Source organism: Dysidea avara, chromosome 1 (genome assembly GCF_963678975.1).
Source record: "Dysidea avara chromosome 1, odDysAvar1.4, whole genome shotgun sequence".
NCBI lineage: Eukaryota > Metazoa > Porifera > Demospongiae > Dictyoceratida > Dysideidae > Dysidea > Dysidea avara.
The window spans coordinates 60,574,719-60,599,391 of NC_089272.1; the positions used below are offsets into that span (position 1 = coordinate 60,574,719).

Consider the following 24,673-nt stretch of genomic DNA (forward strand, 5'->3'; position numbering starts at 1 on the left):
TGTAATTGTATATAATCTGCAAACATGCATATAATACATATACAATAATATTTACATGCTTTATATGAGTTGCAGTGTCAATGTGTAGTTTGTCATTACTTCATTAATTTCCTTTGGGCATGTACATTCTGTATTAAAAGTATGAATATCATTCAAGCGGATCGTGTTTAATGCTATTATACTCAAAATTATGCTGGCAAGTCTAATAGCATAACGTATGTAACACAAACCATAAGTAATACAATCTATTACACCATTGAAACTATACTAACCAATAATTACAACGTATACTGTAGATCAATGACTCAATCCTTTTATCAAACCCTCCATTGCCGGTCTCTCTGTGTACTTTAGAGCAAGGCAATGTCTGATCATAGCAATTAGTGTAGCCTCAGTAGCTTTCCATTTGACATGATTTAATGTTGACTGGTTAGGCTGCTGTGCAGGGAACTCCCTAGAGCACATTTCAAACATGAGGACTCCAAAACTAAACACATCCATTGCAGGAGTGTATGGACCTTGACTAGACAGGGCCTCTGGAGCTGCATAGGCTGGGTTACCAGCACTGATGGTATTACTTGCTCTCATGAAATTGGTAGAACCAAAATCAGACAACTTGGGATGCCACTGGTTGTTGGGTAAAGGATTGAGGAGTACATTGGCACTACTGACATCACGATGAATGATTGGATCAGGAGTGGTCTTGTGTAGGTAGTTCAGTCCATAAGCCACACCCAGTGAAATAGAAATAATTTGGTTGCTGCAGAGTTGACCTTGCTCTAAGATCTTTCTAAGACTGGTGTACATTAGTTCTGTGACAATAAGGGGAACTCCTTCATTAGTAGCTCCAATGAACTGCAACAGATTAGGATGACGACATCTGGCAGCCATATTCATTTCCCGACTAAACAGACCCAAATTGTACTGTGATATGATGTTGTGATCAAGGCTCTTAACAGCGACTTTACATCCATGTAAGATTGCTTCACACACGGAACCCCATCCACCAGTTCCCAACTTCTTGTCCAAGACTCTTATGTCACATATTCTAATAACCCAGGTAGGTGCTTGTAGTTCATCAACTTGTTGTTGCAGTGTTTGTTTATCTACTTGTAATGCTTGCATTTGTTGAGCTTTCTGTGTGATTTCTTGACTTTTCTCTTGTAATTTTTTATCATATTGCTGTATTTTCTGATCATTCTGCTGTATCTGTTGCTGTATTTCTTTCCATGTATCCTGCATTTCCTGAACTTTCAGTTGAATTTGCTGATCTTCCTGTTGTATTTCTTCATTCAGTTGTAGTAACTGCATATCTTTATGCCTTAATCCCCGAGTGGTATGCTGTAATAGTTGATCTTTTTGTTGGAACTCTTGATACCTCTGCTGTAGCTGGAGTTTCATTTCTTGATGCACTTGCCACAATTCTTCATGTTTTTGCTGTATCAGCTGATCTCTTTGTTGTATTTCTGTATCTCTCTGCTGTATACGTAAGTTCCTTTTTTGAATTTCTTGATTGCTCTTTTGTATACGCTGATTTTTCTTCTGTATTTCCTGAACCTTCTTTTGCAATTCCTGATAGTTTAGCTGCAATACCTGGCTCTTGTTATATATTTCTTGATCTTGTTGGCATATTAGTTCATCTTTCTTTACAATCTGCCGATTTTTTTCAAGTATTTGTTCATTTGCATATTGCAGCTGGCTCTGAAGAAGGTGATGATATTCTTTAACAGAGCCCATCATTTCAAGCTAATGCAACAAAATTACATATGTGATACATAAAAGTAAAAGTGATACACAACACACAAGTAGATTGTCAGATTTTACAGATGAGGATGTATACACATCAAGTAATACATGTGATTCATACGCTGCTTTTTTAAAAGATTGTATTTGGCTTGGAAATTGTTTGCGTATTGGTTTATGTCATTCAAGTTAGTAACGGTTACTAGACACCATGTTTTTGAGGTAACAGTCAATGGCACCTATTCGAGAAAATGAAACTTTTGGCAGTTGTGCGCAATTGAAGAAAGACTGGGGAAAATTGCTATACTGAGTGAATAATAGTCAATTCAAGAGCACGGACTGGGATAACTCTGTGGTACAAGCCTACAACCAGTTAAAGTTTAATGGCCCTGTTTTTTCTAACTGCAATGCAATATTGCTAAAGAACATAACAAATGCACCACAGCTAGGGGCCCACTGATTATGCTGGCACAACTATAGGTGCCTGAAAGCATTGAGCATAATGCTAGTATAGTAGACAGAATACTTGTGCAATACCGTACAGCGGGTTATTTTCATGCAGAAAATTTTGCACAAGACGCAAAATCTGAATTTTGAAGGATTTTAATTTTGAAAAGTGCATATTTCTGGATTTCAAATGAATGGAAATTTGTGTGACTAATTATGAATGTTTGCCAAAAACTGACTTACTGATGAAATGATTCCTATCCCTGTGCACTGGAGAGAAGACTGAGGGTGGAGTAAATTTACTGGCTCAATCGCAGCATAGATTCTGGTGAGACCAGCCGGATGGCATTAATTCCCATTCAGGATCACCTGTCTGGTTATTGGTACAGTAATGATACAGTTTACCCATTATCATGAGCTAAAACTTGAGGAATACACATTACACAAGCAAATCACCAAAAGTTGGATCGTTGCATTCACTTGTGGGAATTTATTTTCAAAGAGGAGCACTTCGAAATATCCGAAAATAAAAATCTTTTGAAAATTACCAGCTATACAGTACTTTAAATTGTTGCTTCTCAAAATACATATCACAGAAAAAGAAGGATATACTCTAATAGAACAGTCAATAACTCTAATAGAACAATCAAGTAGCAGACTGTTCTTTTAGAGTACGCCAATCTTTTCTGTGACATGCAACTGGACAAACAAGGATTAATAATCTGTGCTTCAGCATTATTTATCTTTAAAATGCAAATTTAGTAGAAAAACATGAGAATTGAGGCATCAATGTTGAGCATAATTTGAGCATAATAGGTGAAAGGTTTCAGTAGTTCAGCATAGCATCATAGGTAAAATAAAAAGTATAATTGGCGGATCCCTAACCACAGCTTTCTTAGTGTTTTTTTTTTGGTTTGTAACTCTCGTGCATTCACAAAGATAATGTGTGATTATACAAAAAAATATTAAGGTGATCAAACAGATACCCTCTATACTTAATATGAGCTTATGTATATTATTGTATCAGGTTGTGTATTGAGTGTATGTATCACATTTGTTTCACTTATACAAGGAAAAGAGGCATTTGGCAAACCATATAGTCACACAATCTAGCTTCTTACGGTTTTCAACAAGCCTTGAGTGAAGCAACCCACCCTACAGAGAGAGAGAGAAAGAGTAGATTGCTAAGGAGAGTGATTGTAATAGACTAATTTAATGTAGAGTATAGTACCTAATTGTACCACCCAAAACATATGGCACCCCTCAAAAAGCTATTATATAAAAGTGATGAAAATTATAGGACTTGGGATACAGTATCTGCAGATGCAAATGACCTCTCTTGTTTTGCTTTTTTTATTTATACGATCCGTACTCAATCAAAAGTAAAATTTCTCACACTTATTTGTTCAACTTTTGTAATATAATCCACTGACTGGTGGATCAGCACATATCACATCAAAGGAAAGAGTGGTACCACACACATTATAAAATTGTACAACTGAACGTATCAATTACTGAAAAGTAAACTGGCCATTTGCTTCATTTTGCTACATTGTATGTTCCACCTGTTATACAGAGTTACAAATGAAGAACAGTACTAGGATTGGCTCTGCAATCAATCCGGTCACCATGGAAATGTGGACAATTTTGTGATATCCAGCACTAAATTAATGATGCATTATCACAAACCAATACTTATGGGTAGGATTGGGACACAAAGGAGGACAAAGGTAAGCCCATGATGCATGAACTTTAGCTGCTGCAGTTGGTAAAAAGGCACATCTTGGGCTGACGTAATGCTGAATAGTGAAGAAATCAACAAATCATGCAGTCAGACAATCAGTCAGTTTGGCAGAAAATTTAGTCAAAAGCTTGTTGGAAAAGTTAGGGCTCATTATTAAGGAATTTTCGGGCTTGATTTTATGCCTAACCAATAATGTCATGCTACCCTGAAGAAAAAGTGAGGTTGGTAATTGGGTGATACAGGAAACCTCAAATATCTATGATCCCTACCATACAGTACTATAGATAATGATATGAAATGCAGTAACTTACATACGGTGTGTTCATTATTTGTTTTATTTTGTGGCACACATTCCACATTTTAATCAATATTTTAAAAACTACCCCTACTATCCTGGCATAATAATGCTTAACACTTTCGCTAACCTATTATGCTAGAAATTATAACTGGAATAACCAGCACAAGTATATTATATTGCAACTGTTACCCTAATACAACAGCCAGATAATTTCATTGTCACAGTATAATATACACACGTAACTGTGTATCAATCATAACTGGTACTGGGTAGGTATGTCCTGGTTTGCATTAAAATATACTAACATTGTCTGTGAGACTGAAGCATTGTCCTAATATAGGGTCCCAATGTTGCCGACCACAAATCCCAAGGTATCAAGGTTCATCTCCCAAGGTTCAACTCAAGGACTGAGTAATTGTCACTAAATTATCCCAAGGCTGCAAGATCCAGGGCTGTAGTGTCAGTATCGGTATAAGGCCAATATTGCAGTTTTCATGAAGCAATGGAATCAGCCTATATTGCTGCAGGTACCATTATGTAAATAGATTGTCACATGCAGAAGTGAAATGACATGCAATTAATTGTAATTGCCTATTTCACTGGCACAATGGATTTCTAGAAGCACCAAGCATAATACTATATAACTACAGGGAAATCACTGTTCTATGCAGTTAACTTCATTGTTCACATGCACATCAAAGGAAAACTGATATACCTAATAGAACAATCAATAACTCTAATAGAGCAATCAGGGAGCAGTTTGTTGTGAAGGGTTCTCTTTCAATCAGCATTACTAACTACACTTCTTCTCAAGCCAGAGGAGTATAGATCATGGACATGTGCTGACTTACCTATAAGAAAAAATGCATACACTGTACACCCATATCACTTGACAGACAAAAAGCACCGAAGTTACACTTGTAACAAGTTGATATTGAACATGTAGATGTTGTACTACTCTTTAAAACCATGCAGATGTCTAGTTAAGCTATCCCATTGCGCATGGGGAATTAATCAGCCAATGGCATGTATTAATTTAACTATTACCATTATTTTCCCTTTTTGGTGTAAAGTTTCCAATCTATAGCTTGAGCAGCACAAAAACTGATTGAAAATCTCATGTGAATTACTTTTGCATGTGTTAAACGTGAATGAGTGCTGTTGATATAGAATCTTTCATTTGTGGTCACCATGCGTATGGACGCTGGTAATAGGCAAGGTGCTTGTTTGTAAATGAGAAAAATAAATATTCACGATCTGTTTGCAGTAGCCGTGCACAAAGGAACCAGGCCACATTCCTTGGCATTCTCCACACATTTCTTGGACAAAGTGGGTGTTCTATTGCATGTAAGGTTACAGGGCAGAGAAGATATTCCCATGATTTACTGCAAGGTGGCATGGAAGTGCCTAGCCATAGTATATAGTACAACACACAAAAGCAAACAAGAGCAACGCAAATTAAGTGTTCCAATCAGCACAATCACATGCCAAAAAGATTCATTGAGAAGAACTGGTTGCTTCATGAGCAGCATTATGCAGTATAGCTCTTCAAATTGCCACAGACTCTTAAATTACTGTGAATAAAACAACTCTTTATAGCCTTTTTCTCACTTTGTGTTGTAACAATACATGCAGTACATTAAAATTTAAAGTATATAATTCGTCAATTATGTTGCTATGCATTGCGAAGGAAGCATAACTCAAGCAAACCACTTTAAACCACAAATTACACACAGAAGTATCTTTTTTTGCTTGTCCATCATGTTTTCATATGCAAATTCTCTACACAAAGCCCCATGGCTGTTCTTAATTTTCATTCGCATACAAAGGGATACACCATTCCAAGTAGCTTACAAGGCCTGCTACATTGATTTTCAGTTATTGCAAATCTGTTACAGCATGGCCCCTACTGAATTGTTTCATCTAGTGTCAGTAACAGTAGGGCTGTACCGATTCCATTCTTAGGGTGAATTCTTTATAGTAGTTATACAGTTGAAACCTTGCTGTAATATTTACCGGTAAGCTAAGTGTACTAGTGCATGTGTTCTCTGTGTGTTTTACGGATACTTCAAGTATCAAGTACTTACCTTGAAAGTATCTGCCGATAACAAGTACCTTAGCTACTTCATCACTGCACACATTTATTTGTAATGCAAACTCATCCATATATCAATTTACTAGTGACTGTGTAGCTCATGATATTTCTGTACATAATGGACGCATCATTGTGAAGAGTGCATGATGAAGTGACTAACCGTACAAGATTCACCAGAAATATCATTTCAATAAAACACTCAACATAAACCACTAACCCAATTGCTCTATTAGAGTTACTGACTGTTCTATTAAGTATATTGATCTTTTTCTCAGATTGCATTTCACAGAGAAAATTTCAGCATAGAAGAATGACTTTGTCTGTTATTACTAGAATTAAGTTTGATGCTTTCAATTACGTAGACAGCCTCTACTCATTGAATGAAGGTTTATTTCTGTAACTCAAAGCCTCACAGTGGTGTTGGACAGACATACCGACACACACACACATACACACACGCACGCACGCACAGTTTTTGCCAAACCAATAGACCTGTCCATCATAAGACCTAAAGAATTCAATTACACATAATTGGATAAATGTCACTACGGAGTACTTTCACTCATGGTACTCCACTGTGAAAACAGCTACAATTCAAACAAATAAGTGTAGTTCCAAAATTATACCTTTCGTATAATAAGCTATATATCTGTGGTAAAGACATGGGCCACTGAATGTGTCCCAAGGCCAGTATAGTTTGTGCTGAGACCCATGGATATTGATTTCTATCTAGCCCTAGCAAGATGATACACGAGATGTTAACAGCATGTTCACACCTGAATACATTTCAGACATGCTGACCTGAGCAATAGATGCTGGGAAAACAAGCATTTGACAATTAGCTTCACTGCCTAAGGAATGAGCAGACAAGGCGGCATGGCCAGAAAGAGCATTGAAGATTTGGCTCAGTGGTGAGTACTGCCAGGCACAGCAATTTCATGCCTTGTGTTCTTTAACTACTAGCAGCTAGTGATGTAGTAAATCGACAAGCGAAGCAGTGTTCCCAGATAGCGAAGAATGGAGGGAGGTAGCTAGTGCTGGTGACAATTCGCAACAACATGCCATGGCACCATGAAAGCTGCTGCCTATTGGCACCTTAAAGTGTAGATCGAAGAGTAGTTATGCTAAACTCTCCACGTAGTTTAGGTACTACTTGTAATGATTTTTTACCGGGATTGTGATAGGTTTAAAAGTGCACTCTATTCTCTATGCTGTAACTCTTGTCCTATCTTTACGTAACCTCTGCCAATACAGACACAAAATATTCACATTCCTGTGGGTTTTGTATTATTAGAATATACGGTAGCATTTGTGAGTAATTGACAATCAAAATGACGCAAATTTCTATTAGCTACTATTAAGAATCCCGTAAACTTCCATAAAGGTGTACTCCTAGTGCAGTGGTTTCTTCTTAATTGCTCACTTAATGGCTTTACTGCATATTTATTCTTATGATGGATAGGGCTATTTCAGGTAACTTGGCGAGTGCCCACAGCCAGCCCTGTGGCACATGAATGGTTTAAAACATTGGCAAATGTTCGGTAATGGTGACTTGTGCTACGCAGAGGTCCACCTGCCAATACAAGCTAAGTATTCCATGTTTACAAAATAACTATGCTTGACCCCATTTAACTGACTCCTTCAAACAACAAGTAAGGAAAAATTAGAAATTTTACATTTGAGTAGGGACCATAGAAATAAAAAGCAATGAAACAAGGAAGTCATGCATCTACACCTGCTGCTATAATGTGATCTGCTGAGCAAAACTGTCCATTTTACACATTTATCGAATTCCATTTTATTGCTTCTCTGCTATCTATAGTAACAAAGGAGTGGACAGCCAAAATTTCATCTTTTTGCAATGAATAGTCTTGGAGTTATACCACTAGATAGTTGGACCAGAAATAAACTCGATTTGTACAGTAACAATATTGCAAATAAATTACAGATGCTTTAATATTTAATCGATCATAACTCATGACTGAAACAAGCTATGAAGACGGGGTTTGGTTCAGTCTGTGTTCACCATGAACTAGCACATCGATCAAGCTATAGTGTTTCCCTGTACGTCTCCATGTGGACAAAGAAGAAGGCCATTCCAACAATGAAATGATGACAGTAAACTTTACTTCTACTGCGTCGTGAATAAGCACCCATATAATTCATGCAATGATCACTGTACAAACTCAAAACAAATTAAAGATTTTCTTATTTCCCATGAACAGGAGAATCTAGTGGTATAATAATCATAGGTTTTATTGATATGAGCTTTGTTTCAGTACATACCAAAGCGATAAAAATTTTTAATGTAGCATGCATATTTTTACCCAGTTTATTTCAATATGATTATAGAATTTTGTGAAAATGACTGGTTTTTGCTCAGTGGGTCACAGATAATAGTGGACATTAAATTCCAACTTCAGTCATAATACGTTGTTATACAGCATTACAAATGAAGAATAGTACGAGAGGTACCTCTCAAATCAATCCAAGGAAATTAAAGCATGAGGCCATGACGTATTACTGCCAATTCACATCCATGCAGAAGTGGAGAAAGAAATAGGACACAAAAGAGGACAAAGGTAATCCCATGATGTAGTTGCTATGGTTAGTAAAACTGCAAAAGGCACAGCAATATTGAACATTGAAGAAATCACACCCATGGCCTTACTCATAGTTAAAGTATGGTTGGGTGGAGGTATCAATCAAGTAGGTCAGTTAGTTAACAGAAACATTTGTTAAATACAATTTCATAGAAACCTACTGGGAGGATTTGGGGTTGCTCTGAAGACAATATTTATGAGTTTAGTTATCCCTAAGCAAATTAGTTATCCTAAGCAATTCTGCCATGCTGTTGTAAAGGAAAGGTTTTTGGGTGATATTTTTGGGCGAGGAAGTCCAAACCTACATGACCTCTACTACTGTACCGTGTGATGGTGGTTACATACCTTTACTTGTGGATTTTGCTTTATATAATTTTCTTTTATATTCTTGATCCTAGTAGAAACATCAGATATGGTTGGTCTGTCTAAAGGATTATCACTCAGACACTCTTCCACTAGTGGCTTCAACACCGCAGCCTCTCCTATCATCTTGTCCAGGTACTGTTGACGACGCTGAACTCCCCTCATATTGGTCTTAGATTTATCCAGTGATTGGTCTTTTGGTGCTGGCCACTCACCACCAACTGCAAAGAGAGCTACTCCACCATAACTAAAGATATCCAATGGTAAGCCATATATTGGCTTATTAGTTAGTGCTTCGGGTGGTATGAAATCAGATGTTTCTGGCATTGTAGTCAAGTCATCCCTGTCATCTTTCTCATGATTTGAATCAAGCTCTTTAATCATTTTAAAACCACAGATCTTAGCTACCAGAGGACCAGTAGTACTGATGAGAACATGATGTGGAGACAGATGTCGATGCAGTGAGGGAGGATTATAATTATGTAAGTACCACAAACCCAATGACACATCATGGAGAACAGACAGAATACTATGTAGAGGAACAGGTGAAGTATTTTGTACATACTGCCATAAACTATAATCCATCTTCTCCATTACCATCATAACTGGCTGGTTCGGAAAGGAACCATAAATTCCAATGAACTGAATGATGTTAGGATGACGAAGTGCACTCAGGTAAAAGCATTCACCCACAAGCAATCTTATAGATTCTTCAGAGGCCTTTTCTGTGAAAACTTTTTCAGTATCAATTTCTTTAGCAGCACACAGGGTACCACGATATTGGACCTCGAAAACCTTGCAGTAAGAACCTTTTCCAAGTTCTCTACCGGTAAGTTCGACTCCTTGAAGTTTATACAAATCTACTGTTTCTTTTACTACGGACTGGCCCATAGTATTATGATTCGGTTTCAAACCAAGCTCTTTTAAAAGTGTCAGTTGTGTCTGTCCGGCAGCCTTTGAGAGTGTGACCTCTCTCGAAAATCTATGATGCTGTCCTGTGATGATGAACTTCTGTAGAACTAGTTAAACATGAAATCGGATGTTAGCTAAATTCGAGGCTAAATCGGACGAGTTCACGGAGCAGTTCGAAAATTTCACTGAGTTTAACTCGAATGTGAACCCCAGTCCAACCGAGCAGGCGCTTATAACCGATGTGGGGACGGCAAATAAACTTTCCGCCCCCACACAAACCGTCTGGCACGCGAGGGAACGTGAACCCGAGGTGATTTGAACTTAAGGCTCGGCCCGGAACTGGAAACGACGTAAGTCAGTGTTGTGAGTGCCCAAGTCGAGGACTAACCCACCGACAAAACAGGGCCCGTAGGTGGGGGAAGGTTCAGAAGAATATCTTTCTTGAAAAACACGTGATGTTATACTGCTTCTAGAAACCAGGCGGCCATGCAGTTAATACTATCCCATTTTAATTAAATAGGCGCTTAATTAACCATGATTATTTTATTCATGCTAGCTATTGCTATTATTAATTCAGCTAGATAATTGTATTGTGTAAATACTGTAATTTAGCGTATTTCGTAATTCTTGAATTATTTTGTAATTCTGCAGTTGCGTTGCTATGCGCTCAGTAGGAGTGGGCAATGCCAGAAAATTTCGCTTTGATACGATTCTTATTTATTTATTATTATTACTGTGTAGGACTCCATTAAGGAGTATAACACACAGATACAAAACAAAATCAAAGTAAATTCAGATGATTTAACAAAACGTCCTTAAAACAGTTTATAGATGGCTGATTGACCACATCTTCTGGCAAAGTGTTCCATAATTCCAAGTACTTCTGTCGCGGTATTGATGAGTATCAATACCAATACTGAGTACTTGTGATTTTTGTGCTTGGTAGCCAAGTAGTGAACTTCACAGTGATTGAAATTTTTCAGTGATGACTGGTGGGTTGAAAGCTTGCATTTAAGTACAGTATTGGCTGAAACATTTTTTTTTTTTAGTGTTTGCATCCGTAACACATGCACAATGTAAGCAAAAATCATGTGATCACCAAGTATCAAATTTCCGATTCTTTATTAAAAGCACTCGACACCATAGTATCGGACATTCTGGTATTGGTATCAATATTTTATTACTTGTATCTCCCATCCACCCCTAATACGCTGCTAACAAAGTGTAACTATAACAAACTGCAAATTACTTCTGTATCTTCTCAGCTGTTTTATAGTGTGTCTATCGTGTTTCTCATACAAGTTGTTTAGAGAAAGCCTTGAGGCTGCTCTTCATTTTCGTTTGCGTATGTATGCCTTTCAACTTGAAGGATATGCTATCTCTGGTAGCCTAAGAAGCCTTCAACATTGTTTTGAAGTTGTTAAATGTCTATAAAATCGAAAGGGAAGATCGTTCATAAAGAGTCGTTGTACCCGTATTTCAGACCGCTAAGAAGAAACCAGTTACCACAAAGCAATTTTAAATTAAGACTAGTTTAATACAAGCTTAATTTAACATTCAATTGTTACATTCTAGCTGCTTTTGTATTTTACTCACGTGGGTGCATACGTATCAAAACTTGCTATTGAGAATTGTAAATCAAAGTGGTCTAAAATAAAATTTTGCATAACATCAAGTTTTACTATTAGACCTTACAAATTATGCACTAAAACAGCTTAAAATCAATTCCCAGTAACCTTGTTGACAGCCATCATTTTCTTGTCCTATGTAAAATACATGTATTTGTACTACTACAAAAAACAAAAAAAAAAGCAGTCATTATCACCCTTAATCTCTATAGCACATTATACAAATAATTAACCCCTGAAATGTTCTATAAAGTTCCACCTGAAGTAATGGTCTACCATTAACCATAGTAACATTTTATTTACTATTGATTACAGTGTGTGCCCCCATGCAATTTCCTATCGGAGAATTTAACTACTCGGGTGGGAAAACCCTCAAAAAGCAAACTGTTACCCTCAGCCGAATTAGTTAAACTTAATATCATTCTACGTGTCAACCTGAAGTAAGTGGCTAATCAATTATTATACCGAGTTAAATTGTAAAACATACGAAAATCAAGAGTTTTCCCACCATTTTATTATGTATTTGAACGTGTAATTATTTTGGTGATAAAAGGCTCTGTCCTGCCTTTTCTCTTGGTCACTTCACAAACTCATATATCATTCGATTTGCCAAAGATCAAGGGTTCTGGTGAGCCATACCAGATTTCCGCAAATTAAAGTATGCAGAAGTTATGGTGCCATGTTTAAGAGATGGCATCATTTTGCATATTTTGTCTTATAATGTTGTCAAATGTTTTGATATGCATAGATAGGTAGATGGGTACACGCGCACACGCAAACGTACACATACATGCACACACTCATTTTTGCCAATACATTCAGTTAACCAGACACAGCCGACCTGGCCTGGTTTTAAAAAAGTCCACTTGAAATGCAAGTCCATATTTCAGCTACTTCATGTAAACGTGTCTGTGATACACTACAGTAAGCAGAGGCATAGCCAGCCTTTCATGATTACCCACAGGGCTTTCAACTGTCATTATACCAGGGCTAGCAACACTTTCAATAGACAAGTTTAGTTAAGCTCAAATTACCAGGGCTTTGGCTGTAATCATCTGTGGTGCCAGTAGCTAATACACTGTCAATATGGGAGGGGCAGTGGTAGCCCAGATGATAGGGCATCGGCCTGGTGATTGAGAGGTCCAAGGTTTTGGCAATACCTGGGCAGGGACTTACGTCCCTGAGCAAAAGGTTCCACTGCTCCAGCCACCCAGCTGTTAAATTAGGAACATATTTATTGTATATGTACAATTCAGGGCACAGCTGAAGAACAGCCTACTGTATATGGAAAGAAATTTTTGTGGTACTGAATTTTCGTGGATTACTGAAATTTGTTAAAATTAGTAATTTTCATGGAATAAATTTTCATGGTTTAGACATCAATCTCCATACAACTTGTACTTAGGCTGCAAAATATTTAATTTTTATGGATACGACACCGATGAAATCCCCAAAAAATTATATTCCACAAATATTTCTTGCCCTATGGTATTTGGCCAATGCTGCCATCCCTATAAAAAACATAAAATAGACATAAAGTTTTTTGTGGCTGAAATGTCACCAAATTCAGCCTTCTTTGTATCTATTTTCAAAACTTTGCCAGCAGATCTCAGGCATACTGGGTGTGCAAACTCCTTTGTACATCCTGGTGTAATCCTGCATCACATCACCACACAAAAGGTTGACTTTTTCATCTAAACCTATAGTCATTCAGTAGAGGATTCACAAATACTCTATAGCTACTCCATGAAAAAGAGAAACAAAAGTGGTCTGGCCACACAAGTCTGACTGACAAAGAGAAAATAGCAGTCTGTCCACACGAGACAAATATTATTTTATTGGCAGGACTCACGTAGTTATCAATACATTATAATTTATTCCTGATATTAGGGAGGATAATAGAATATGGGACAATTTATGGCAGCAGCTCATCATGTACATAGAGCTGAACTTCAAGGAGTTGAGCTAACTGGTAGAGAACTTGGTAGAGGTGCTTATGGAAAAGTATGTGAGGTGAAGCATTGTGGTACTACGTTTGCTGCTAAACAAATTTGTATTGAAAATGAAAACGATTTTGGGAGGTGGGAGTTTTGGCCCAGACTATATCATTTAAACATTGTTCGTTTCATTGGATTTAATGGATCAGTACAACTTAATCAGCCAGTTATGATGATAATGGAGAAGATGGATTGTAGTTTATGGCAGTATGTACAAAATACTTCACCCATTCCTCTACATAGTATTTTGTCTGTTCTCCATGACGTGTCATTGGGTTTGTGGTACCTTCATAGTTTTGATCCTCCATTATTGCATCGAGATTTGTCTCCACATCATGTTCTTATCAATATAAATACTGGATCACTAGTGGCTAAGATTTGCAGTTTTAAAACAATGAAAGTAATTCAATCAGTTGGTGACTTGCCTGACAAGAAAGACAGTATAAATGATGACAGCAATGACTCAACTAGAAATCCAGAAACATCTGATTTCATGCCACCTGAAGCACTTACTGATAAACCAATATATGGCCTACCATTGGATGTCTTTAGTTATGGTGGAGTAACTCTTTTTGCAGTTGTTGGTGAGTGGCCAACACCAAAAGATCAATCACTGATTGTTTATAAGATTGGCACAAAAGTTGAGGCTCAACGTCGTCAACAGTACCTGGACAAGATGAGTGAAGAGACTGTAGTGTTAAGGCCACTGGTAGAGGAGTGTTTAAATGATGATCCTAATGAGAGACCGATTATAGAAATTGTGTCTTCTAAGATCAAGGATATGAAGGAGAATTATACAAAGCAACATCCAGAAATTAAGGTAGTTGCTAACTTACCAGGGATTTTACTAGAGAATTTGAAGTTGGACAAGTATAAGGAAAAATTAGGAAGGTTAGGGATCACAGAAAAAAAGCAGGGATACAAGGGAGGCCACCTACACCTGCAAATATACTAGTGGACATTTAATTCTAGGGATTAGTATATCTGCAGGTATAGGCGACCTCCCTTGTTTCCCTACTTTTTTTTTATGTGATCACTAATCAAACTTAAAATTCCTAATTTTCCTATACTTGTTTGTTTACCTTTTTTGTAACACAATTATGGCTAGTGAACCCATGCATGCTGCATCAAAGAAAGAATGTGACACCTGTTATTGTCTGAAAGTGCTTCGTAAATATTTACTGAGTGGAAGCTAAGTGGCCATTACAGTTTGCTTTCAGCTTTGTTCAGCCTATTAAACAGCATTGCAAAAACAAAGAAGTTCCTCTGCAATCAATCCAGTCACTACGGAAAATACAGAAAATTTCCGTTTTTAATAGGGAAGCTGCATCATTTTGTTTGCCACTGGTGGGTTAGCTCATGAAGCTACCATCTTCTGTAAGCACCCGACTTCTCTTTTGTCCTTTAAGTAGGGAGATGATTATTCAGTGGTTTTAGATTTACTTTGCTGTTGTCTAGGATTTTGTTGCTTCAACCTGTCATTTAAAGTATCGGTGGAGCATGTTCTTCCATTGGTGTCTTCTCTATAGGGCTCCACCACCAATGGATTTAGTGAACGTGGAGTCCCACCAGTCTTATTAAGGTTTTTGGTCTTGTCGTTTCCATGGTCTTTTGTTTTAGTTGTCTGACACATGCTTTCTTGTGTTGGGGGTGGTTAGCAAGGGCAGTACATTTAGCTAGCCACTGTAATATGCAGTACTACTGTAATGTATGATTAGGTAGAAAAGTTCATATTTAACTATATATGTTCCACCTGTTATACAGTGTTATTAAGTATGAGAAATGTCTCCGCTATCAATCCAGTTACTACAGAAAATATGGGTAACAAGCATGATAACTAGTCAACACAGTCACAGACCTATGGAAGCCATGATATGCTATCACGACTCAACACTTTGCATATTCAGCGAAAAGAACTAGGACACAAAGGAGGACAAAGAGAAATTCATGATGCATATATGACTGAATTTGACAAAACAAGGTTTCCACTCACATCCAATTTTCAGACTTTATCCAAATACTCAGTAAGCTATTCACCTAAATGTTTACATAATTCATCCATAGCATAGTAAAATACCGGGTCAAAATTTGAAACTGGCATGCTCCTATTTTGAGTTATGGTGCTTCAATGTCATAAAAGTGGATGTGTGTGGAAGCCTTGTTTTATCAAATTCGGTCACATATTGTATGCACTGTGGTTGGACGTAAGGAATTTATTTTGTCCAGAACTATGTACAACCAATACTGCTAGTGTATATATCATAAGGTAAATACAAGGTCAATAATTTTAGCAGAGAACGGTGTGGCCTTAAAAAGCCTGGGTGAAAAAAGTTGTGAAATCAAAGGTTGCAGCCAAGAAATGGCTGCAATGATGTTAATGCTAAAAATTTTTAATAATGGCTGTGTACATTGTTAAAATTTTATTAGCATTAACATCATTGCAGCCATTTCTTGGCCACCACCTTTGATTTCACAACTTTTTTCACTCAGGCTTTTTAAGGCCACACCATTTTTTTCCAACTTGGCTGTTTTTGTGTGGTGCTTACCACACACACACACATGTAAGCTTTGCTAAGTAGTATACATGACATAATCACTAATGATTAAACTTTGCAGTGAGATGTATATAATTATGGTAATTAAGGATCTAGCACTTATTTGAAATGGCTGTTGGTACACTACTTTTACAATAATATATTGTTCTACATCACATTATTGCCCTGTGCAGTTAGCTCTATACCCTCCATATAGAGCTGGGCAGTGTTTCAATATATTGGCAATATCGCGATATTGAACTACACAAAATATCGTATCAAGGTAAATTATAGAGCCACAATAATATTGTCTAAGCAATATAATCATCAATATCGCCTAATTACATCTGGCTAATGGTTGTGTTTCTTGCATTTGCTATATACCTACAAGGAAAGGCAATTCGATTATGGACAAATTCCAGCTGTTGTCTGGCACCATTTCACATTCTATGATATAACATAATGCAATAATGTGTTATGTAATTTTACTAGTCTCACTGCTTGACAAATTTAATTATACTCAATATTTAATCATATAATGAATATAAGCTTGTCAATATATCGAATAGCATTATTTTCAGTATCGCCCAGGACTACCTCCCTATTAACATCAGTTTGCTTAAAAGCTAATACTCAAAACATTTTTTTGCAAGTACAAAAGAAACGCTAAAATGTTGGTGTATTTTTGAAAAGGTATCAGTGAACAGTGATAAAGAATAGTGCAGCCATACACAGTGGAAAAGTAAGTCATACAGTACATACCTTCCGTGCCCTGTATATACTCTCAGGCTATCAGTATAGCTATACTTAACTTCAGTACCAAAGGTAGACACATAATATAAAGTGGTTAATATATAAAGTGGTTATGAGTGTAGTTAGTGATAGCGACATAGTTATGGTTATACAACAAATATTACAGTATGATAATACTGTGTATAGTAAGAACCACAAAGGTTTGAGCGTGTTTCATGAAAACTATCACCCAAAAACTAGCCTCACTTTTCCTAGACTATAAGCAGTATTGGTTAGGTAAAACTAAGTCCAAACGAGCCTTCAGATTGATCCAAAATGCTTTCAACATGTTGTTACAGAATTTTAAAAATATACATATAACAGAATTTTCTAGTGGCTGACTGACTGACTGATGCATTCAGATAAGTGTAACTCACTAAGGCTACAGGCTTGATTTTTTCACTGTTCAACGTTGTTTCAGCCAGACGTGTGCCTTTTGGCATAAGGCATTCTTCATTCTTCACCAGTGTCCTCCTTTGTGTCCAATTCATCTTTGCTGACAGCAAAAGGTGTCGATTTGGCAGTGGCTTCCGTTCATAACAGAAATCATCTGTATATTTCATAGTGGCTATAGCTTTGATTGCAGAGGTACTTTTTGAACAGTTCTTGATTTGTAATGCTGTGTAACAGGTTGAACATAGCTGACAATGAAGAATAATGGATACTTCATTTTTCAGACAATAGTTGATATAGGTGGAGCGTGTGGTATCATTTCTTTCTTTTGATGTGGCACATGTAGATTCACCAGTCATCAAACAAGTACACAAAAAATTTGGAATTTTTCACTGCTGTAGGGACCATAGTACATCAAGAAAAAGTGCTGAAACAAACTGGAGTAATGCATGATATTTAATCACAGTAAAACAATAAGAAGTATTATATCCCTACTGTACATTTCCGTTATGGTATCTTGAGCACAGTAGGGATATAACACTTCTTATTGTTTTACTATGATTGCATATCGTGCACTACTCCAGATTGTTTCAGTATACCTTTTATCAATGTGCTATGGTCTCTACTCTATGTATTAAAGAGCTACACGGTGAAACCAACAGTTAACATAGGAGAGATATTATTAACTCTTAGTGACACAGTAATTTAAACATATGGTGTTTAGAAAAAGGAAGGAGAGATAAAGGTGTCAAAAAAGGTTCATAACCCAATGAGAGGTGTCATAAAAAAGTTACAGTAAGATAACTTATAACAGAAAGAAGAAAAAAATGTGCAACAAAAAGGTTCTGAAAAGGTGCACAAAAAGGTTGGCTAAAAGAATTAAATCTACGCGGATTTGAACCCACACCCACAACGAATGATGGTATTGCAGCATATCCAAAGGCTGCAGCTAGCACATGTTGCTGTCAGACCTTCAGTGCTGGTCACTGTAAAGTGCTAATAATAATAAAATAATAATAGCTTGGTGGAAAAATCCCTACTTTGACATCGAACGAAATGATTTTATAGCATGCCAATGTACCTCTTGTTTCACTACTTTTTATTGCTTAGACCCCTACTTAATTAATAAACTAATATGTTTGATTGCATACAGCTGTACACATGTAACTGTTCTATTAGGGTAACTGCTGTATTAAAGTACTGTATCTTGAGTCATCCAGGGTGTGTATCACTATTTCAGGTATCTACTAAACGTATGCAAGTTTGTGGCATCTAAATATGCTGCTCAAGGAAAGTGCTGATAGGGTAAATTAATGCCTCGATATGGTTTCATTGCAACAAGATGATGAGGCCGATTGAAGATAAAAGGAAAGACAAGGCACAGAGGGCCTGCACTCATCGGAACCCCCATATGAAGAAGTTTGCAGACATTTGCTATACTTTTGTCCATGGCAAAAATGCCAGCTGGAACAGGCATGTCCAATAAATTTTAATTGAAAAACCATTAAAAATTAAATTAATTATCGTGTACCGCCTACCTCAAGTCTGTTTAGCAACTTTCCGAATTTGATACATGTAGAGAAACTCTCTGTGAGTACAATGATACCAAAAGAAGTCCAATTCACGGAAATCTAGGCACGTCAAAATGGCCTAAACCGATCGGGTGTAGCAAATTTCCCCATACATTTTGTATTGGGCGTTTCAGGGGCCTGCAATAAAAGGCATAATAACCCGCGACACATAATAGATACCTCAGATTCCGAGCCAGATTTGGAAAGAGCAGTGAATAGCGATTAAAATGAGCCATAGCAGAAAGAAATCAGAGGAAATTTAAGCGTGTTATTTTAAGGTTGAAAATCACTCACTTTTTCTATGGCGAATTGAATGGAGGATATTTGGAAGGGAACGCTACGAGGTATTTCGATGTCTTGACTGCCATTAACGTTCACTACATTAGTGTTACAATGAAACAAAAGCACTGTGAATTAGTTCTGCAGGTTAGTTTGCGAAAATTACAGTGTTCTGTGATTAAGTCAAATTATGTCCGTCCCATGTAAAAACCTCTTCATATGAAAAGGCACATCCCACTGGTGAGTTTGTTATTATAGCATAAAATGGTGCTTTGTTTGGCTTCTAGCCTTGGGAATGTGGTCAAGCAGGCAGACTAAAATCCAAATTTTAGTGGTTTTTAAAATTCTACTGGCCACCTATTAGTGGTTTCTTGTTTTTAATGTAGTATAAAGTAATGATATGGATGTTTTATAGTCAATGCCACCATATGGTGATGCAGTAGTGGGAAGTTTACAGTAACGACTAACTGCTGAGTGATTCCTACCATTAACTTAATTAAGAGCACTGTTTGTACCTTTAATTTTTGAGATGTGAAAATCTTGCTTTACATCTTTGAAATACCCCCAATATGGATGTCATTTGTAATTTTTTTTGCATTAGCCTGGAATAATACAGATATTTGATGAAAACTGTCATTACGTTTGGGAGCAATCGCAGCACAAAAGTCAACAAATACTAGAAAAAGCATTGGATATAGCACAAAAAGATCACGAAATATTCCAGAAAGATCAAGAGCTAAAAGAAAAAGATCAAGAATTACAACAAACAATGAAGGAACTACAACAGAAAGTTTTAGATATACAACAGAAAAACAAACAAACACAGAAGAATGACCAGGAAATCTTAACAAAAAATATTCATATACAGCAAAGAGATAAAGAAATCCAACAGAAAGATCAGCAAATACAACAAAAACATCAAAAGTTACAGCTTGCACGTAAAGAAATGCAATTAAAACTGCAGCAGAAACACCAAGAAATTGAACAAAAAGATCAACTATTGAAACAAAGAATACAAGAAGTAAGGATTAAAGATCATCAGTTGGAGCATGCAATTAAAAAAATGGAAGAAAAGAATTGTCAGATTCAGACATTTCAAGAAATGCAGGATACCTGTGAAGAAATGCTAAACAAGTTACAACAAACAGACCAGAAAATAAAACAAAAAGGTAGAGAATTGCAGCAGAAAAGTGAAGAAATTGTGCGGGTAAATCGACAAATATTTACTCTGCAAGCAGATAAGCAAGCCTTACAACAACATGTTGACAAGTTTCAAAAGCCAAGTTGGGTTTTAAGAATCAATGATATATTTATCAAAAATGAAAAATTGGGTCATGGTAGCAATGGTTCAGTGAGCAAAGCAACTTACTGTGGATACACAGTGGCTGTCAAGCGACTTCATCAAAATATTGAATCGCCTTACTACCTGAGTTTGTTTAGGTGGGAAATGAATATAGCTGCCAGATGTCGTCATCCAAATCTAGTACAGTTCATCGGTGCCACTGATGAAGAAATTCTATACATTGTTACTGAGCTAATGCACACCAGCCTCAGGATAGTTTTGAATCAAGGTCAACTCTACAGCAACCAAATTATTCCTATTTTACTGGGTGTGGCTTATGGACTGAACTACCTACACAAGACCACTCCTGATCCAATACTTCATCGTGACGTTAGCAGTACTAATGTGCTACTCAATCCTTTACCCAATAACCAGTGGCACCCCAAGTTGTCTGATTTTAGCTCTACCAATTTCATGAGAGCCAGTAAAACAGTTGCTGTAGGAAATCCTATCTATGCAGCTCCAGAAACTCTCACCCTAAAAGAAAGCTCTCCTGCAATGGATGTTTTCAGTTTTGGAGTTCTAGTGTATGAGATGTGCTCTAGGAAGTTCCCCACTCAGCAACCTAACAAGTCAACAATGGATAGCGTTAAATGGGCACCTACTGAAACAACTTTGATTGGTATTATTCGAAGTTGTCTTGCTTTAGACTATCGAGAGAGGCCTACCATGGAGCACTTAGTTTCTAGGCTGAGTGTTAAAGCTTGATTAGTTAACTAGTTTTATCAGGTTTGTAAGTGTATTTTTGACTGCACATTGTGTCTGCTCTTGTGCACTTTGACTAATGAATAATACAGTAAGTTACACATCGGTCAATGTTAAGTAGTCTCTTCCTTCCATATGTGGAATTGGTTAGAAGCTGAGATAGATTAACAATGACATCTTGGAGAAACTAGAACATCTCAGTAGCTGCAATTACAATTTGCTTTTTTTCAGTTTAAAAACTACAGGTCTTGAAAACATCCTAAAATTATCTAAAAACAAAAACATACCAATCTATACTTCAGCTTTCCCCCAGCTATTTGGCTCATATTGAGCAATGCGTACTTTCAAGATTGTATTAGCTATAATCTGACTCAGAAATTGATGTAAAATGGAAATAGTTACTGTTTGTATACTTATAGCTACTAATTTGTTCAAGTAAGTCATTAAACATAATGTATTATGCAGATTCAGTTTAAATTTGTGTCTGGAATCCTGCACAGAAATCTAACTGCACAAAACGCAGTTAACAAGTGGTCCTTTAACTTGTTTGTCAAACTAATTTTAAATTACGCAGCTACTGTATGGTCACCATATACCCAACATTGTAACCATTAATTGGAAACCATCCAGTGATGTGCAGTCTGCTTTGTGGTGTCAGACTACTGCCAAACAATCAGCGTGTCAGCCATGATCAACTCACTTAACTGGCTATCAATCAGCAGACAGCATGAGGGATTGTATTTAATCATGTTTTTCAAGATTGTTGAATTACCCATACCAGATTACATCACCAGAGTCACTCGTGGATTCACCAGAGTAGATTCACTCGTGGAATCATCACCAGGGTCAATTTGCAATGCCTGCAATCACTGCAAACCCCATACAAGTTAGTTTCTTCCCAACAAATGGAACAAAATACCCCCTTTGTTCTGTAGATTGTTTTAAGACCACATTAAATACAATGACTGAAATTATTTGGAATAGTTGTAACATGGGCGTGAGGGCTTTGCCTGCTATGTATGCCCAACTGCCTGAGGGCCTCAGGCCTGAGGGAATACATATCAGGCAAAGTCCAAAATAATGTCCTGTGTTACAGCTAATATTTAACACTTATCAGGCTGATAGCCTGTACAGGGCGATCAATCACCCAAGCCAATACGAGTGCAGCCACTGGATATAATTATTATATATACATACCTAAAATTTTCGATTATGGTTCAGCAGCTACATGTAGTACAGCCAATGTAACTAGCTAACAAAACAAAGTTTTTAAAATCTGTCTTGTCATCTGTAAAATTTGGCTCAACATGATATGGCATGATGCCCAACTGCACTATTGACAGTTTTCTAAAATTAGTTCACATTTAAAGGAGTATGAAGACATAATGTTTGCTATTCCACCAGTACCATTAATCAAGTCAGCAATTGTACTGATTAAAACATTAAACTGGTGTAACTGAAATTCTCCATGATATCTCTAGGAAATGTCTGTTAATCGTAACCAAACATAACCAGAACATATTGAATCACTTATGGAAAAATACGGAGTTCACTAAAGGCCTAGATAGAAGCTTGCTTGTACAGTGGTTACTCCATACAGAGTGGTAGCTTCATGACCATATTCGAAAATGATTGGTGAATAAGCTATAGCACTAGTTCTCACCTTAACCCAATGTTGAAAACAAAAGATTTAAAAAATGAAATAAAAATTCAGTTCGTAGGATAGTGAGGATAACAAAACACTCTCCTGAGTGGTTTTCATGGCTGAATGCAAGTCGTGCATCCTAATCACGTGAGTATTAATTGATCCACAATCAATTTCAGCCTTAACGTCTATATGTGACCGAATTTGACAATTTGACAAAACAAGGCTTCCACACACACCCACATTTATGACTTTAAATTACCATACCTCAATGTAGGAGTATGCCATTAGTTTCATATTTTGACCGGTATTGTACCATGCTATGGTAGAACATTTTAGGCCAATAGCTTGCTGAGTAGTCAAGTTACAGTTTGTTAAAGTCAGAAAATTGGATGTGTGTGGAAGCCTTGTTTTGTCAAATTCGGTCACATATAATCGCTACCCAGATGTAGCTTGGCTACATTTCATAATAGCCCGGCAAACTGGGCTACATACAAAATGTAACCCAGGCAGCTCATTTGATCTGAGGTGTGAAACTGTTACATAATAATTTATATTGTATTATACTCGTTTATGAGGTTTACAATGATAATAATAGTGGTCCATTAGCTATAATGGCACTATTCACTGTTTGATGACTGCCTAAACACTTTATACTGTGAACACATGTGACCAGACTTTGGAAAATCAGCCTTATTGTCAACTCAAATATTTACTTACAATGATTAGAATTGTTAGTCAGTACCTTGAATGACAGTGTGAAATAAATAAACAGGTGTACAGGTGCTATTGAATAGTGACACAGCAACACAATATGCATAGTTTCTGATGCCCTTTTGTATATGTGACCAGCCTGCGAAAACAGGGAATGTGGGCACAACTACACCCTGCCATGCTACAGGTCATATCTCAGTACTGGAACACAATATTGTGTAACTTACATCATGCCAATTACATGCTTATTAAGAGTTGAAAGCTGCATTGCCATAGCATAATAGTATAAAAAGTTATGGGTGATGGACGTTTGAAAAAGTAGGCAAAAATCATGTGCCCACATGCCGTATTTTTTTCCAGGCCCGGTCACATATACGTATTATGTATCTGTACTGTATACTTTAACATGATAAGCAATTGAGGTGTTGATACAGTACAACAATGTTATGCATACTAATAAAAGTTCTATACCTATTGTAAACAGTTCAATGATTTCATAGCATTGTTCAAATAGATACAAGTTGTTTATGTACATTTCAAAAAATTGACGTTAAAACAACATTGTTTTAAAACAAATGGAGTTTAACTTGCTAAACAAAGGTAAAGAAGGGCGATAATTTGCATGTGTCTGTGTAGTTGCACACTGCAGCTAGCAAGCATTGGAGAGTATACATAGGTATGTAGCACACCTGCATCACAACGCTAGATGCAGTAGGTATTAATTGGAAAACATTATGAACGCATGTGCAGGAAATATTCTGCGTGTATTCCAAATGTGGAACTGGGTGGAATAAAAGTCAGTCTCATTGGAACAAAAGTCAGTCCCATTGGAACAAAAGTCAGTCTCATTGATGATGATGATGGAGAA

The 24,673-nt window shown here is 36.9% G+C and overlaps 2 protein-coding genes across 2 annotated transcripts; one reads left to right on the plus strand and one right to left on the minus strand.

The window, feature by feature from the left end:
* LOC136239254 (probable serine/threonine-protein kinase kinX) lies at window positions 1-10,484 on the minus strand. Its single transcript, XM_066029989.1, has 2 exons — window positions 9,276-10,484; window positions 1-1,746 (listed from the first exon to the last, which is right to left on the minus strand). Exons 1-2 carry the CDS (start codon window positions 10,182-10,184, stop codon window positions 298-300), a joined length of 2,358 nt encoding a protein of 785 aa, XP_065886061.1. The 5' UTR covers window positions 10,185-10,484; the 3' UTR covers window positions 1-297.
* LOC136239247 (dual specificity protein kinase shkE-like) lies at window positions 10,406-21,710 on the plus strand. The gene is made up of 3 exons (XM_066029980.1): window positions 10,406-10,555; window positions 13,724-14,650; window positions 20,001-21,710. Exons 2-3 carry the CDS (start codon window positions 13,739-13,741, stop codon window positions 21,447-21,449), a joined length of 2,361 nt encoding a protein of 786 aa, XP_065886052.1. The 5' UTR covers window positions 10,406-10,555; window positions 13,724-13,738; the 3' UTR covers window positions 21,450-21,710.
* The last annotated feature ends 2,963 nt before the right edge of the window (window positions 21,711-24,673 follow it).